General features: G+C 33.7%; 3 protein-coding genes across 5 annotated transcripts; all 3 read left to right on the top strand.

Annotated features, from left to right (window-relative positions):
• The first annotated feature begins 170 nt into the window (after window positions 1-170).
• Window positions 171-3,627, top strand: LOC106384445 (rac-like GTP-binding protein ARAC3). Of its 3 annotated transcripts, XM_048751173.1 has the most exons (6): window positions 1,087-2,341; window positions 2,542-2,629; window positions 2,904-2,967; window positions 3,042-3,106; window positions 3,178-3,243; window positions 3,322-3,627. In XM_048751173.1, the coding sequence occupies exons 2-6, from the start codon at window positions 2,591-2,593 to the stop codon at window positions 3,424-3,426; spliced, it is 339 nt and encodes a 112-aa protein (XP_048607130.1). In that variant the 5' UTR covers window positions 1,087-2,341; window positions 2,542-2,590; the 3' UTR covers window positions 3,427-3,627. The 3 variants fall into 3 exon arrangements, with proteins under 3 accessions (XP_048607131.1, XP_048607132.1, XP_048607130.1); XM_048751174.1 differs by lacking the exon at window positions 3,178-3,243 and having other exon boundaries at window positions 171-2,341; window positions 3,042-3,136; window positions 3,286-3,627; XM_048751175.1 differs by lacking the exon at window positions 3,178-3,243 and having other exon boundaries at window positions 177-2,341; window positions 3,042-3,136.
• Window positions 3,628-5,842: 2,215 nt separating this feature from the next.
• Window positions 5,843-6,712, top strand: LOC106384446 (glutathione S-transferase T3-like). Its single transcript, XM_013824407.1, has 2 exons — window positions 5,843-6,141; window positions 6,238-6,712. The coding sequence occupies exons 1-2, from the start codon at window positions 5,843-5,845 to the stop codon at window positions 6,710-6,712; spliced, it is 774 nt and encodes a 257-aa protein (XP_013679861.1).
• A 2,452-nt stretch (window positions 6,713-9,164) lies between these two features.
• On the top strand, window positions 9,165-10,342 carry LOC106389453 (ubiquitin-conjugating enzyme E2 29). The gene is made up of 4 exons (XM_022699724.2): window positions 9,165-9,417; window positions 9,556-9,683; window positions 9,797-9,901; window positions 10,008-10,342. Exons 1-4 carry the CDS (start codon window positions 9,348-9,350, stop codon window positions 10,149-10,151), a joined length of 447 nt encoding a protein of 148 aa, XP_022555445.1. The 5' UTR covers window positions 9,165-9,347; the 3' UTR covers window positions 10,152-10,342.
• The last annotated feature ends 4,602 nt before the right edge of the window (window positions 10,343-14,944 follow it).

Consider the following 14,944-nt stretch of genomic DNA (forward strand, 5'->3'; position numbering starts at 1 on the left):
GCACACCAATTAACCTAATGTGCACACTACCACAATCGAATGGTATGTCGATGTAGCACTTTAGGATCGAATCCACAGAGACCAATGATTACACTTTATTTCTATAGGATCAATATCAAGCTAAAACAATATGGGGGTTTTAAAGTTGATTTCGTAACAAGCAAGTAAAAGATTGATTTAAGGTTTTTCAGATGATTAAGAATGCTAGCCTAGGGTGGTTTGATAGGGTGTTAAACAAGTGTGAGCCAAACAATTATTCAAGTTCAATTAATGGTAAGTCCAGAACTCGGATTACTCAGGTTGAATCAACCCACTCTCGTGGCATTGATTCCTTTGCAAGTCGGTCTTGATGCCTAAACTCTCGTTTGGATCAAGACGCGCTAGCAAGCTTTAGAGATCAAGTCCGATATGTTCACAATACATCCTAATATCTACTCTCGCTGAATAGGGATGCAATGCTCATTCATAACAGAGCTAGCAACCTATTACACGGTTAATGAACATGTTAAACCTAGGATCTAACATTAAGCGGCCAGTTTAATGCAAACATTAAGAATAGTTATGAATGAAGACAATCAAGGGATTCACTTATCTATGTTTAACTCACGAATCTAACACCCTAACACCCTAAACTAAGCAAGTGGATTACTCAGCCATGGACAGAGAAATCACAGAGATAACAGATGAAGAAAACATGTCAGAATTAATAATAAAAAGCAAAGAAGGTTTATAAATCTTCTCCCAAGGATGTAGATATTCTTCTTCCTTAACAAAAGTACAAGTTTTCTCTCTCCAAAATCTTTTTAAAAAGTAACGTAGAATGTCTAGAATAATAAGAAAATATATATTGCAGGTCTCTGGCGGCTGCAGGAGAAAAAGGGGGAAGCCCTAGGTAAAATCCCGAAATATTTGGAAACTTCCTTAAAATCTCTGCCGCTGGAACATGCACTTAGGTTGCTCCGTCAGACTGCTCTGCGTGAAAAACTCCAAGTTGCACTCTTTTCTGTCTCTTTTGTTCCAGCTGGTTCATCTCCCATCCAATGCAACTTCAGACCTGTAATGACTCGAAAAGGATTAGGAAAACTCGATAAAGACTTTAAAACTAATTAGAAAACATATATACAAGATGCCAAAAACACCATATATCAGGTTTCACATTCCCGTAGATTGTGTCATTAATTAGGAATAAATAAGACACAGAAGTGAAGTACTGCATTACCCAGTTTATCCATTTGTTTAAAGGCAAAAAGTAACTTTCCTCTATATTTTTTTATAAAATAGAAAAATTTTATTATAGGGGCATACATTGGAACATTTTCACCTCTATAATAGAGATTTCTATTTTAAAAGAAATTAGAGTGGTGTACAATGGAGATGCTCTAGTAAGCTTATTTTCATGGTCCAATGAACATGGACAAGAAGACAGGAACAAAGGATACTGTCTTAACGATTCTTTATGTTAAAAATTCTACGATCTAGTGGGGCAAAAGGATGCACTAAAATGGGCATCTCTTCAACCTCAAGTGTTGCTTCTGCTTTAACCTGTGACCGCGAGGCCACAGATCCAAAATTTTGGATATGACTAAGGAGGTTTTGAATCATCGAAGGAGTAAGATGACTGCAAGGGAAGATGTGGCAATAGATTGGATTAAGGCAAATACAATCAGTTAATCACGTTTTAGGCAAATACGATTAGGTAATCATGTTTTAGTAAAGTAAACGTGATTAAACAATTTCATTGATTTGTGGAATTAATTCCAATCGAATAGTATAGGTAGTTTTACTTATGAAATTTTCAGTTGGGAGGTTAAATGATAAATCGAGAGTTTGGGGGAATTGAGGGTGGAATTCAATAGTAGAGGGGTCTCAAGAAAAGTCAACCCAAGAACAAATAAAAAAATGAAATGTAACAAGAATCCAAGTCAGAGAATCGACATCTTAGGGCAACATTATCGGTGGTCCCATTTTTTGGTCTTTAAATTTTTTTTTTTTTTTGGTTTAAAAAAAAAAATCTAAATAATATAAACTTATAGCGGACCGCCACGTATTGTGGAGCCCGTAAACAGTGCTAAGGACTCAGTGAAATTCCTTATATTAAAACATTATGGCACAGTCATTAAGAAAAAGTGATTGGGATCCACGCTTAAGCAGTCTCCCCTACCACCGATAATGTCGGCCTTAGTCTCTCTCTCTTCCTTCACCAAAAAATCCTCTGCTCGAGTCTGAAGTCAACGGCGAAAAGTTGAGTGATCCAATGTTTATAAAGTGTGCCACCGTCGGTGATGACGCCATCGGCAAGACTTGTCTACTCATTTCCTACACTAGCAACACTTTCCCCACCGTGAGTTCACTTTTTGGTTAATCCCCAAACTTCGTTTTACCGATCATTAGAAAGTTAGGAGGACATTTGTCTCACTGATGTTACTTTGGTGATCTATAGGGTTGAGCTTGTCTGCTTCATAACATACTCAATTGTTTCTTTGGGATGTTCGTAAATTTTTCATCGTATATATTTTCTTTTGTGGAATGTTGTGGTGACAGGATTATGTGCCAACTGTATTTGATATTATCAGCGCCAATGTGATTGTCGATGGGAACTCCATCAACTTGGGGGTGTGGGACACTGCAGGCAAGTTATATAACTTTGAAACCTTTCTTTTGTTCTCGAGTCCTCTTTGTCTTTAAACTTTCTGTGTTTATGTTTTGCCTTTGATGAAACAACATAGGACAAGCTGACTATAATAGACTAAGACGATTGAACTATCATCTTACTGATGTCTTCTTGCTCGCATTCTCTCTTGTCATTAAAGCTAGCTTTGAAAATGTTGCTAAAAAGGTTAAATATAAATCATCAGTTCTGAGATATTATCTAAGTCATTTTGATACATTATGTTTTTTCTCAGTGGGTTCCTGAACTCAGACATTATGCTCCTGGTGTTCCCATATTCCTTGTTGGGACAAAGCTTGGTTGGTTCTGTTTTTATTTAATTTATTATCAGTTAAAAGATAAAAAGAGAGTTCTGATATGGATGCTTTTTCAGATCTTCGAGATGATAAGGAGTACTTGCTTGAGCACCCTGGAGCTGTGCCTATATCTACTTCTCATGTAACTCTCCTCATCCTCGTTTTCTTTTACGTAAGTTTCTTCTTCTTATATGCTTCCTTTATTCATGGTAGGGTGTAGAACTAATGAAGCTTGTTGGAGCTTTTGCTTATATAGAATGCAGTGCAAAGACACAACAAGTAACTACAAAATTCAACATCATTTTTATAGTTTTCTTTCAGAATCTTGCTGACGAGAAAACTCGTTCAATTATACAGAATGTTAAAGCTGTCTTTGATGTGGCCATCAAAGTAGTTCTCCAGCTACCCAAAAACAAGAATAAGAAAAAGAGAAAATCTCAGAAGGGCTGTTCTATATTGTGATTTGGAGAAGAAGAAACACGAATCAACAGTTGACTAATCCTTGTTTAGAATCGATTGTTTGTAGTCCTAAAAAGTGACATACAGAAAACAGATTTGTTAAGTACTGAAACTTCGAGTTTGTATTCTTTCTTTGCACGCTGAATCTGTAACTATATGAATTCATATTTTCGTTCCATTCCATTAGAAATGATTCTCCCTAAATGTTTTCCCAAGCTAGGTGGTGTGTAAGAAGAGAGATGGTGTGTAAGAAGAGAGATGGTCGCAAGAAGAGACCAAGAGCCTTCTCTTTCACACTACTTGCTTTTGTGTACTCTGAAACGACTTTGATTTGCAAGTTGGTAACAGTTCATTTTCCTGGTCCAATGAACATGAACAAGACGACAAGAACAAAGGATATTGTAATAACTATTCTTCATGTTAAAAATTCTTATTCTCAGATTCCTTCAGGAATTTAACATGACTCATTTAAAGACCGTTCAATATATATAATACATTGCATCAAGCATGCAAAGATCATTAGACCACCATTAACCCTAGCACTTGGTACCCCAAGTGGCGTGCTTAATTTTTTTATTTTTTTTTGTTTATTCTCTGTTTTAAAAAAAAAAAAATTAAAAACGAACTAATCGCTGGCCGCCACGTGCCAGTGGAACCCGCGAAACAGCTCAAGCAGCGACGCCTAATCAGGCGTTTTAAGCACTCAGTTTTCTTGTTTTATGGTGGGTTCCACCAAGAAACACTCCATCAAGCGCTTCCGTTGATGGTGCTCTTAGCTTCAGGATAAGTCTTCTCTTTCAGAATCAGAACTAAATAATGATTCTTTCTCCATTACCGTTATGGGACAAAGTTGGCGGCTATATTGCTTAAACACGTGTAAATGGAAAATCTAAGAACATGTTCAATGCAGTTGCTTAACCATGATTCTTAGCTAATTTGTAATTAAAAATAAAAGGAAAAAAGGTAATTAGTTAAGCATCGAGGCTTAATTAAGCGTTGGTGTACACGTGTTTTATGTCTCTTGGTTTTTTGTTTTTTGAGAGGAAAATAACAGAGGAAAAGAAGAGAGGAAAAGAAGCAAAAGCCTCTTTCTCTCACCGTAGAAGACGATCCGTCTCGGCTCCTCGAAGAATCTCTGGGTTGATTTCGACGACGAAGAATCTCGTTGGTGGTGGCTCTCCCTGACCGAGATTCTCGTTGGTCTTGTCGAGGAAGAGAAGTCGGTGTCTCTCCTCAAGGAAGAATCTCGGTGGCTCTCAGTGACGGCGAATCTCGGTGGCTTGACGGAGAAAATATCGGTGGCTCGGCTTTACGAACAGGGTCGTCGGTTGCTGCTGAGTATAATCGATGAGCAAAGCTAAGTTATTTCGTTTTTATTTTTGAATCCTCAAATTTGCATGTGAATGATTTTGCTCCTTCTTGTTCGCTTTTGATGTTTAGTTTGTAAATCTGATTGTCTAAATTGCATATTGAAGTTCCATTGAAGAGAGAATCCTTAATTCTCTGGAGAGACAGTCGATCTTCTCTTGAAACTCAAGGTTTGTTTTTCCTACCAACCTTGATCTTCTCGGTCCTGTATACCATACAAATCACCTTGATAATGTGATGTTGATTGAGAACTTTCGGAATGTTTTGATAATTTCCTTGATTTTTTGAGTGAATTCTATAAATTTCGATTCACTGAACGTTAAATGTCTAGTACTTCTTGATCTTATTGGTTTAGTGGAATCTCGTTATGTAGATTCTTGAACTCGTTTAGTAGATTCTCGTTTAGTAAAAATGTTTAGTAGATTCATGTTTGTATTGGTTTAGTAGATAAAATGTTTAGTAGATTCTTGATCGTATTGGTTTAGGTGGCTTGGTGTCGTGATCTAGAATCTTGAGAATGAAGAATATTTTTGTTCAATTTAATATTTCCTTCCTGTGATTATTTTTTGATTCTTCTATGTGTTTGTGTCTGTTGGATAAGGAGACGTGTTCAGGATACATAATAAGGAGACACGATAAGGAGACATAAGCAAGGCTAGGAGAGAAAAAGGGCAACATTTGCAATACAGGTAAACATCTCTGTTTGATCTTAACAACTGAGCTTAATGTCTTTTGATTCTTGTTTGACTTGAAGTGTCTGCAATAAATGTTTCGTTTAGGGTTAGATTACAATTGTATAAGTAATAAATAGATGTGATGAATGTGTTTAGATCTTTAAATGTGTTAGCTATATGTCAAGTCTAGGAAGGTTGTGATGAATGTGTTTAGATATATGTCAAGTCCTCTTCCCTCTATTAAACGCCTTCCTATTGTTCCATGTCTTTCTTATCTTAAACGCCTTCCTCTGGTTCCCTCTTGTTCCCTGTCTTTCTTATCTTAAACACTTTCCTCTTGTTCTTCTCTTTCTTTCTTTTGTTGTTTGCATTCAGATATGGATTTTAATTCATATACGAGTGGGTCTAACTTTGTTGATCTTCTTCAAAGTCAACGTGTATTTGGTTCATCAGAAGTTCCTATTTTTGGAACTCAACAGACGGTGGATAGCAACCTCGGTCCAGAGAGTGTTGTAGAGCGCCGAGAAAGGAGGAGATGGACGCCCTCTAATGACATTTTGCTCATCAGCTCATGGCTGAACACGAGCAAAGATGCAGTCGTGGGTACTGAGCAGAGATCATGCGCCTTCTGGTCTCGAATTGCAAGCTACTTCGCGGCAAGCCAGAAGGTTGCAGGGTGCGAACCGAGAGAGGCGTTGCACTGTTAGCAGCAGTGGCAGAAGATCAACGACCTCGCGTGCAAGTTTTGTGGCTCGTACGAGGCTGCAATCAGGGAGAAGACCAGCGGGCAAAATGAGACTGATGTTCTCAAAAAAGCGCATGAGATTTTCTACAACAACTATAAAAAGAAGTTCACCCTAGAGTATGCGTGGATGGAGCTGTGCAATGACCAGAAGTGGTGTGATGTTTCAAGCTCTAGACACGGTGGAAGCTCTAAAAAGAGGAATTTGGACGACGGATATAATTCATCAGCTTCACACGCAACCGAAAGCAAGGCTTCTGCAGCTGATGACTGCACCAACCGCCCCTCGGGTGTAAAGGCTTCTAAGGCACGGAGTAAGAAGACGGTTGATAGGAAGGCAGCTGATTTTCAGTCAATGTGGTCCATCAAACAGCAGGATCTTCTTGCAAAGAAAGAGCTTTACAAGATGTCTCTGCTTGACAATCTTCTTGCAAAGAGAGAGCCACTGTCTGAGAGTGAAGAAGCTCTAAAGACGAAGCTGATTGAGGACGTGTTGTCTGTTTAGGTTCTTGTGTCTGTTTGAGTATTTAAGTTTCTGTTTCTTTTTATTGTTCTTGTCTGTTGGTCATATGTAATGAACTTAAGTTGTAGAATGTTGGGTGTGGTCTTCTCTTCTGTACTTGTCAACGGTTTGTTGTATCACGAGAGTTAATCACGAGAATGTTCTTGTGTACTTGTCACAGGAGTTGTTTTTTTTAGTCACGAGAGTTTCTGTTGTGTTTGTTGTGTTGTATCACGAGAAGTTTGTTGTGTCCTATCACGAGACAAACATTAAACTGATGAGTTGTATAAATTGAGTTCTTTCTATATCAAACAACTCGTTCATCTTCTCTCGATTATCTTTCTACAACAACTCTTCTTTATATATTCTGAAAGTTCACCAATTCTCTTGATCACAATAATAACTCTTCTTTCTACAACAAACAACTCATTCATCTTCTCACCATTCACCAATTCATTCTCTTCATCTCTTTTGATACAAAACCATTCATTTGCTTCATCTCTTTGATACAAAACAATTCATTCTCTTCATCTCTTTGATTAAAACAAAGATGGCGTCTTCTTCTCGTATCAATATTGGGGGATCATTTGATGAAGCTTTCGATCAATTTTTTGATCAACAATTTGATGAAGCTTTTGATAATCTCATCAATGATCAAGAAGATGAAAGAAATACAACAAAAAAATGAGTTTTTATCGAGAGAAATCGGGAAAAAGGCAATCTCCGGTTATGGAATGATTATTTCAGCGACACTCCAACATATCCTGAAAATATATTCCGACGACGGTTTAGAATGAACAAGCCTTTGTTCATGCGTATTGTTGATCAGCTATCCAATGAAGTTCCATTCTTTCGTCAAAAGAAAGACGGTCTCGAAAGGCTTGGTCTCTCCGCTTGATGCGGTCGACGAATACCTCAGGCTCGGTGCAAGCACTGCTCGGTTATGTGTGGAAAATTTTGTGGAAGCAATAATAAATTTGTTCGGCGATGAGTACCTAAGAAGACCAACACCGGATGATCTTCAACGTCTACTTTACATTGGAGAGGTTCGTGGATTTCCCGGGATGATAGGGAGCATCGATTGTATGCATTGGGAGTGGAAGAATTGTCCCACCGCTTTGAAAGGGCAATATTCTCGTGGTTCTGGAAAACCCACTATTGTCTTAGAGGCGGTTTCTTCATATGATCTCTGGATATGGCATGCATTTTTTGGACCTCCAGGTACTTTAAATGATATCAATGTTCTTGATCGTTCACCTGTTTTTGATGACATAATAAATGGTCAAGCTCCGAAAGTGAATTTCTGGGTCAACGGAAAAGAGTATGATTTGGCGTACTATCTCACTGATGGTATTTATCCGAAATGTACTACATTTATCCAATCTATTTCGCTTCCACAAGGGCCCTAAGCAACTTTATTTGCTCAACGTCAAGAAGCTGTCCGAAAAGATGTCGAGCGTGCTTTCGGAGTCTTGCAAGCTCGATTTGGCATTATTAAAAATCCGACACGTATTTGGGATAAAGTCAAGATCGGTAAGGTTATGAGAGCATGTATCATACTCCATAATATGATAGTACAAGACGAACGAGATCAAAACACTCAGTTTGATGTTTCGGAATTCCAACAAGGAGAAGGCAACGGAAGTTCACAAGTCAATCTCACCTATTCTACAGACATCCCTTCAAATATGGGCAATATGATGAATGTTCGAACTACAATTCGTGATAGACGAATTCATGAACGACTTAAAGCTGATTTGGTTGAACATTTGTGGTCTAAATTTGGAGGTGATCAAGACAACAACTAATCTTTAATGCCTCTTTTAAATTATTATCGCTTATTTTAGTAATCTTTGTTTTTATGTTTTTATTTTAAATTCTATGATTAAAATGTAATGTTTTATTTTGTTTCATTTAATAAATAAATTTTTTTTCCAAAAAAAAATTAAAAAAAAATAATTTAAGAACCCTTAACGAAACCTCCATTGGAAGACTAAAAATTAAGAATTTCTTAGCATTAACTCTTAATCTACATTAATTACTAAAATATTAGCTAAGAGCTATTAAAGGGTTATAGCAATGCACATGCTCTAAGTCCATTAAGGACGTCTTTAACGCTAAAACCGTAGTGCACTACGGTTTCTTAGGAGATATTTTTTTTTTTAAATATTTTTTTTTGTCTGATTTAAAAAAAAAATTAAAAATTGAACCAATCGCGGATCGCCATATGTCAATGGGGTCCGTGAACAGTACAAGAAACTAACCAAAATCGATCTCTATTTCATCATTTCTATCATCAGTTTTTACAAAAAAATTGGAACCTACCACTTAAGAAACCCTTTTATCATCCCGTTAATTGTGCTCTAAGAGAATCAGCAATAGGCTTACGGCTCACGCTTTAAAAACAGGCCACTCGTTCATATTAATGTATTCTTTAAAAAAAAATATTAATGTAGTTTCTATTTCCTTTCGTGATTTTGGTAAATTATTTAAGATTTCTATTTTCTCTTATTTCCTTTTGGGATTTAAAAAAAAAACTTTTTATGTTTTATTGTATATATGTATGTATATAAGTATTAGGTTTAGTTGGTGAGACCCATCCAAGCAAGAGAGATTTCCTTTGAATCAAACAAACACGATGGCGACGAAACGGATATTGAAAGAGCTAAGGGAGTTGGAGAGAGACCCTCCTGTATCATGCAGTGCTGGTAAAGAGAAAAACTTTTCATCGTAGATATCTAATGCACGTACACTATAAGCCATGCATCAAAGTAATGATCCAATAGGAGATCTGATTTTTGTCGCTCTCTCTCTGTCTCTCTGTCTCCTTTGTTTTTGATATTCAGGTCCAATAGGAGAAAATATGTTTCACTGGCAAGCTACGATAATGGGTCCGATCGAAAGTCCATACACGGGTGGTGTTTTCCTTGTCGATATCAATTTCACTAAAGATTATCCTTTTAAACCCCCCAAGGTATATATAACTTCAACAATACGCAACTCTATAAATAGTCTCTTCCCTAGGGCTCAAAACAAAAACCATCATGATTGGATTGTTGTTGTTATGTTTTTGGTTGATGATTTCAGGTTGTATTCAAAACCAAAGTCTTTCATCCGAACGTCAACAGCAATGGAAACATATGTTTGGACATTCTCAAAGACCAATGGAGCCCTGCCCTTACAATCTCTAAGGTTTGTTTGAAATCATTTAGATTAAATCATTTTTAAGATTATATACCAAGATGATGTTGGCTCCATTGCATAGAGCACAAGTTATTCAACATATTTGGTATTGCAGGTCCTTCTTTCTGTGTGCTCTCTTCTTACAGACCCAAACCCTGACGATCCTCTGGTTCCAGAGATAGCTCACATATACAAAAGCGATAGGGTCAGGTACGAAGCCACGGCTCGAAGCTGGACCCAGAAGTATGCGTCGCAATAAAACTCAAGACTCCAAGTTAACCCTTCTTCATTCTTTTGCAAAATGTCTACAACTTGTCCTTTTTCTTCTTCTTTTGCGTTGGTCTTATTATAAAACAATAAAGTAGAATATTATTGGCGGTCTCTGTTTCTCCTTGCTTTGTTTTAAAATTAACTAGTGTCATTATTATATTTGATATCGACTTTGATTCATGCCTCTATCTTTTGTATCAGTTTAATGGCATTCAAGCTGAATTTGATTTTTTGCTTCTTGGTGGTTGAGCAATCTCATTCTTTTTGATAACAGAAATAATACATCAGACCTCGTATGTGTTGCAGTATGTATGATAAGTTTTTGCTGTTGTATATGTTTTTACACGTTCAGATATCATTGTCTATATTAAAAAGTGCGCAAAAACTATATATTTCAAAAGTATCTTGCAATTATCTTGGATGAATTTCCAAAAGTGCCGAGTCTAGTCCATCACTTGGCTGTAAAACCTAGAGCAGTGGTAAAATGAAAGATTGTGACTCGAATCAATATCACCAACGATGATTTTCTATTAGCAGTTATATGAACAATCTTACAAGATATGTTCAATCAGTTTTATATGACAACACACTTGTGATTCACCATTACTGACTAATTCTTAATTATTATCCAAAAATACCCTACACAGCAATCGTCTCGCACAAGATAACTCATACACCAAAATCATAAACCTAGTCTTCTTGCCTGTTCTCTTACTCTCTTTATTTCGGTTTACCTAATTTCCATTAGGTTCATCTTCTTTTATACCTCCAAATTTTCTTTATTCTACGGAGATCCAACCTTTTTTTATTGGTGCCACACCATCTTCTCAAAAGGCAAGTTTCCTCTTCTTACTTGTGCCACAAATAATCTACAAGAGACTCCACAATCCTCATGTCAGTTTCCTTTTCATGGGCAGATACATGGAACTTTCTCCACGACTTCAAACTATACGATGATTTTCTATAAGCAGTTATATGAACACTAGGTGTTTTTCTGCACCATGTGCAGTGATAAATTTTTTTAAAGTTAAATTATATTTAAAATAAAATTTATTAATATTATATATTTTATTATTTTTGACTAATATTTAATATAAAGTTGATTATTTAAACATAAAATTAAGAAAAAATAATTTTGTTTATTTTAAATTACATTTAATAATATATATGTAATATATTTAAAATTCGAATCTTAGATAAATTTTTTATCTATTTATTTTGGTTAAATGTATTAAATCAACTTGTATAAAATTACTAAAAATCATATAAAAATTGTATAGTTATTAAAAATTATAACTAAACAATATTTACAAAATTTGTAGATATCTAAAAGAAACTAATGAAATTACGATTAGCAATTTATTAATTTTTTAAAAAAGATGTAGAAAATTTTGAAAATATTAGTAATAAAAATTGTATAATTATAAAAATACAATTAAATAATGTATTTCGAAATTTATAATGCATATTTCAATATATTTATTTTAGTGATGATTTATGAATTATTACCATATTTTAAGAAGTTTAACAAAAATATAAATCAACATTAAATGTAATGTATTAATTATTGTCATATTCTATAAAGTGTACCAAAAATATATGTAAGTAATAAATGTGATTGTCAATGTCATATTAACTATAAGCAATAATATATAAGCAATGTCATCAATCTTATTACCCATGTCATCATTTTTTTTGTAAAAATGATTGTAAATAAGACATGTGGCAAAATCACTTCGCAAATATAGTCTAGTGGAATCTTACAAGATACTGATCATCGCAATCATCTACGAGCTCTACCACTGATATCTCCTTCACTAACTGAGCCCTAAGTATCGGTTTCAGTGTCAACGTGCTGTACATCCCCTCAAGATGATATTTTCGTTTCCCAAACGCCAAGCTACTCAAATATGCATGCAACATCAACATTTGTTTTCAGGAAGTGATCAATCATTCACAAGGAATTGACTTGTTGCCTTCTTCTACTGATATGAACAAATACGAGAAGACTATCGGCGTTTTGTTAAAAAATAAAAATTGGTGCCTAAAACTTTAAACACATCAGCGATCTCAAACGCAAATTTGATTATCTTCTAAGATCAGAATTGGTTCTGATTATATTTATTGTTATATAAGCAGAGAATTGTAATGAACCGATTCATAACCAATAAACAATGGTGTAGCCAAAAGTTAGTAGTGTGTCTAGTTTCGAATTTTGAGAATTTTAAGATCATATTTGTACTTGAGTATAATTTGTGACAGGTTTTAAACTAGTATTACTTAAAAAAAAATATATAGATATTTTATTGGTAGAGCCGATGTTACAAACAATTTCTTTTTTTTGAAAAAAAAATAGCATGTTACAAACAATTTCAGAGCTTAAGAAATTGGAGCAATCCTGGCCACGGTCCACCGTCCACAGAACATAGCAAAAAGCTAATATAGAATTAATGGAAAACATAGAGTATATAGAATCAATGGAAAACAATCGAATAAGATAATCTTCCATTAACCAGAGAACACAGATCAAGAAGCTCGAATCAAATCTAAGGACATTTTTTTGGTCCTTAATTTTTTATTTTTTTTATTTAAAAAAAAATTAAATTAAATGATGAACCAATTGCGGACCGTCACGTGTCAGTGGGATCCGCAAACAGTTAGGGACAACCCTTGGGACGTTTCTTAATTAGAAACATTTGAACAAAGTTTTTAGAAAAATGTAGTGGACTCCACACCAAACGAACTAAAGACCAATGTTGGGACTACCAATAATCATGTCCTAATGGCTATTTTCGATAAAGCTACTTCTTTCACGATCAACTGGTTCACATCACACGTGTTAATATAATTTTTAAAGAAAAAAGAAAAAAGGGAAATATAGTCGAGGTGACTGGGGATCTATTTATCTAGCTTTTGATGGAATCAAAATATATGTTATTTTATGATGTAAAATCTGATGGTCTGAAATTAACGATGAAAATTCTACGATGTTGTGCTTTCTTTTTGTCGTGTCAGGAACTGTTGAAGCATAGAATTTATTTTTTGTTAGCAAGTCGTTTCACGGAAGTCACTGACATGGTGAAAATGATTTCAATGATTGGCAGTTGATTAGTGTTTTCATTCAATTTCAGTTCAACTTTAAAGAATTTGATTCAAGAATATATACAATTCTTTTTTTTGACTAAAAAAGAATACATATCTTGTCCTACAAACAATGGTTATAAACTTATAATTAGTGTGATATGTTTTTGTGATAAATATTTATGTTGCTTTTTGTTATTAATTTGACAAACTAAATCATTTTAGATAATTATTATATTTTTAAATTGTCATACAAAAATTGTAGTGAGAACCTTTTGCAAACTCCACACATGTTTTGGTTGATAATAGAGTAAAAAGGTGGAAAACAAAAGTAGAAATCAGATTTAAGAAAAATAGTATCATTAGGTAAATTTCTTTATTTCATTCGAATTGTGAAAAATTTTACTTTATTTTCTTATTTGTATTCTCACTTTTTAGAGTAAACCGGTAAAACTTTTTCGCTGATTTCATTTACTCTAATTATACTAAACAGTGAGATCCGTTGTATGTTGAGTGTTAGTATGATTTGTTGAAAGATAGTTCAGATATCTAAGCAATTTCTTCTTTGATGGACACAATGAAAGAAAAGACACAATTATTACTATTTTTTTAAGACACAACTATTCAATGATGTAATATAATATTAAAATATAAGTTAACAAAATGAAAAATTACTATAAAAAAATGGAAAAATAATTAATACATTAGTCCAACTGATATATTACACTGTATAATATGAGCTCAAATTGTAAAATTGTGCAAATTCTCTTTCATTAAAGGGTTAAATGATACTATATTTTTCATTTATAAATTAATTTAAGTATTTATTAAATATATAAAATAAATAAATATTGAAAAATAATAAATTCGAAATACTTTGTTTTTAAAAAAAATTTCGAAATCTTTTCTTTTTTAAAATAAAATTTCAATTTCTAAAAAAAAAGATTTGTTCCTGCAAATTTTTTTGGGGTAGTAAAAACTTCTTGAATATTGATGATAATTTCTTGAATATATAAATTTATTTTTCCGAATTCAGGATTATCTTCGTAAACGTGTAATTAAACTTTTTGAATATAATTTATATGTATATTTAGGAAAGAGTTTCTAAATGTGTATGACATCTTCTATGCATATTTAAATATGTGTAATATTTTTATAAAATTCAGAAATCAAATTGAAGAAGGTTTTCCTAGAACTTTAAGAAAATATTATACATATTCAAGAATATCTTACTATATATATATATATATAATACAAATTCAGTAAATTATTAATAAATATATATTCATGAAGATTTTCTTAGATATAGATTTCATAATATATTTTTAATACACATTTTTGAATATTTTGTTAAATTTTATGAAGATATTATGCATATTTTATTAGTATCTTCTTAAACTTTAAGATATAGTATATTTATTCAATAATATGAGTTTTTTAAAAAAATTGGAATTTTTTAAGATTCATTAATTTTATTTAATATATGGTAGGAAATGGTATAACTGTTATTATCCCAATGAAATCTATTTGATCACTTTGATCCATCGTTTATGCGACAACTAGTCGGCAAATCGATTTCGAACGAGAAATTTTTTTAGAATTTTTTATCTTTGAGAAAAGTAATTTAAACGTTAAAAAGTCGACATTAAAAAAGTTGATTTAGGCATGCGCATGAGCAATAATCGTTAAAAGGCATCTAAC

This window comes from Brassica napus, chromosome C3 (genome assembly GCF_020379485.1).
Source record: "Brassica napus cultivar Da-Ae chromosome C3, Da-Ae, whole genome shotgun sequence".
NCBI classification, from domain to species: domain Eukaryota; kingdom Viridiplantae; phylum Streptophyta; class Magnoliopsida; order Brassicales; family Brassicaceae; genus Brassica; species Brassica napus.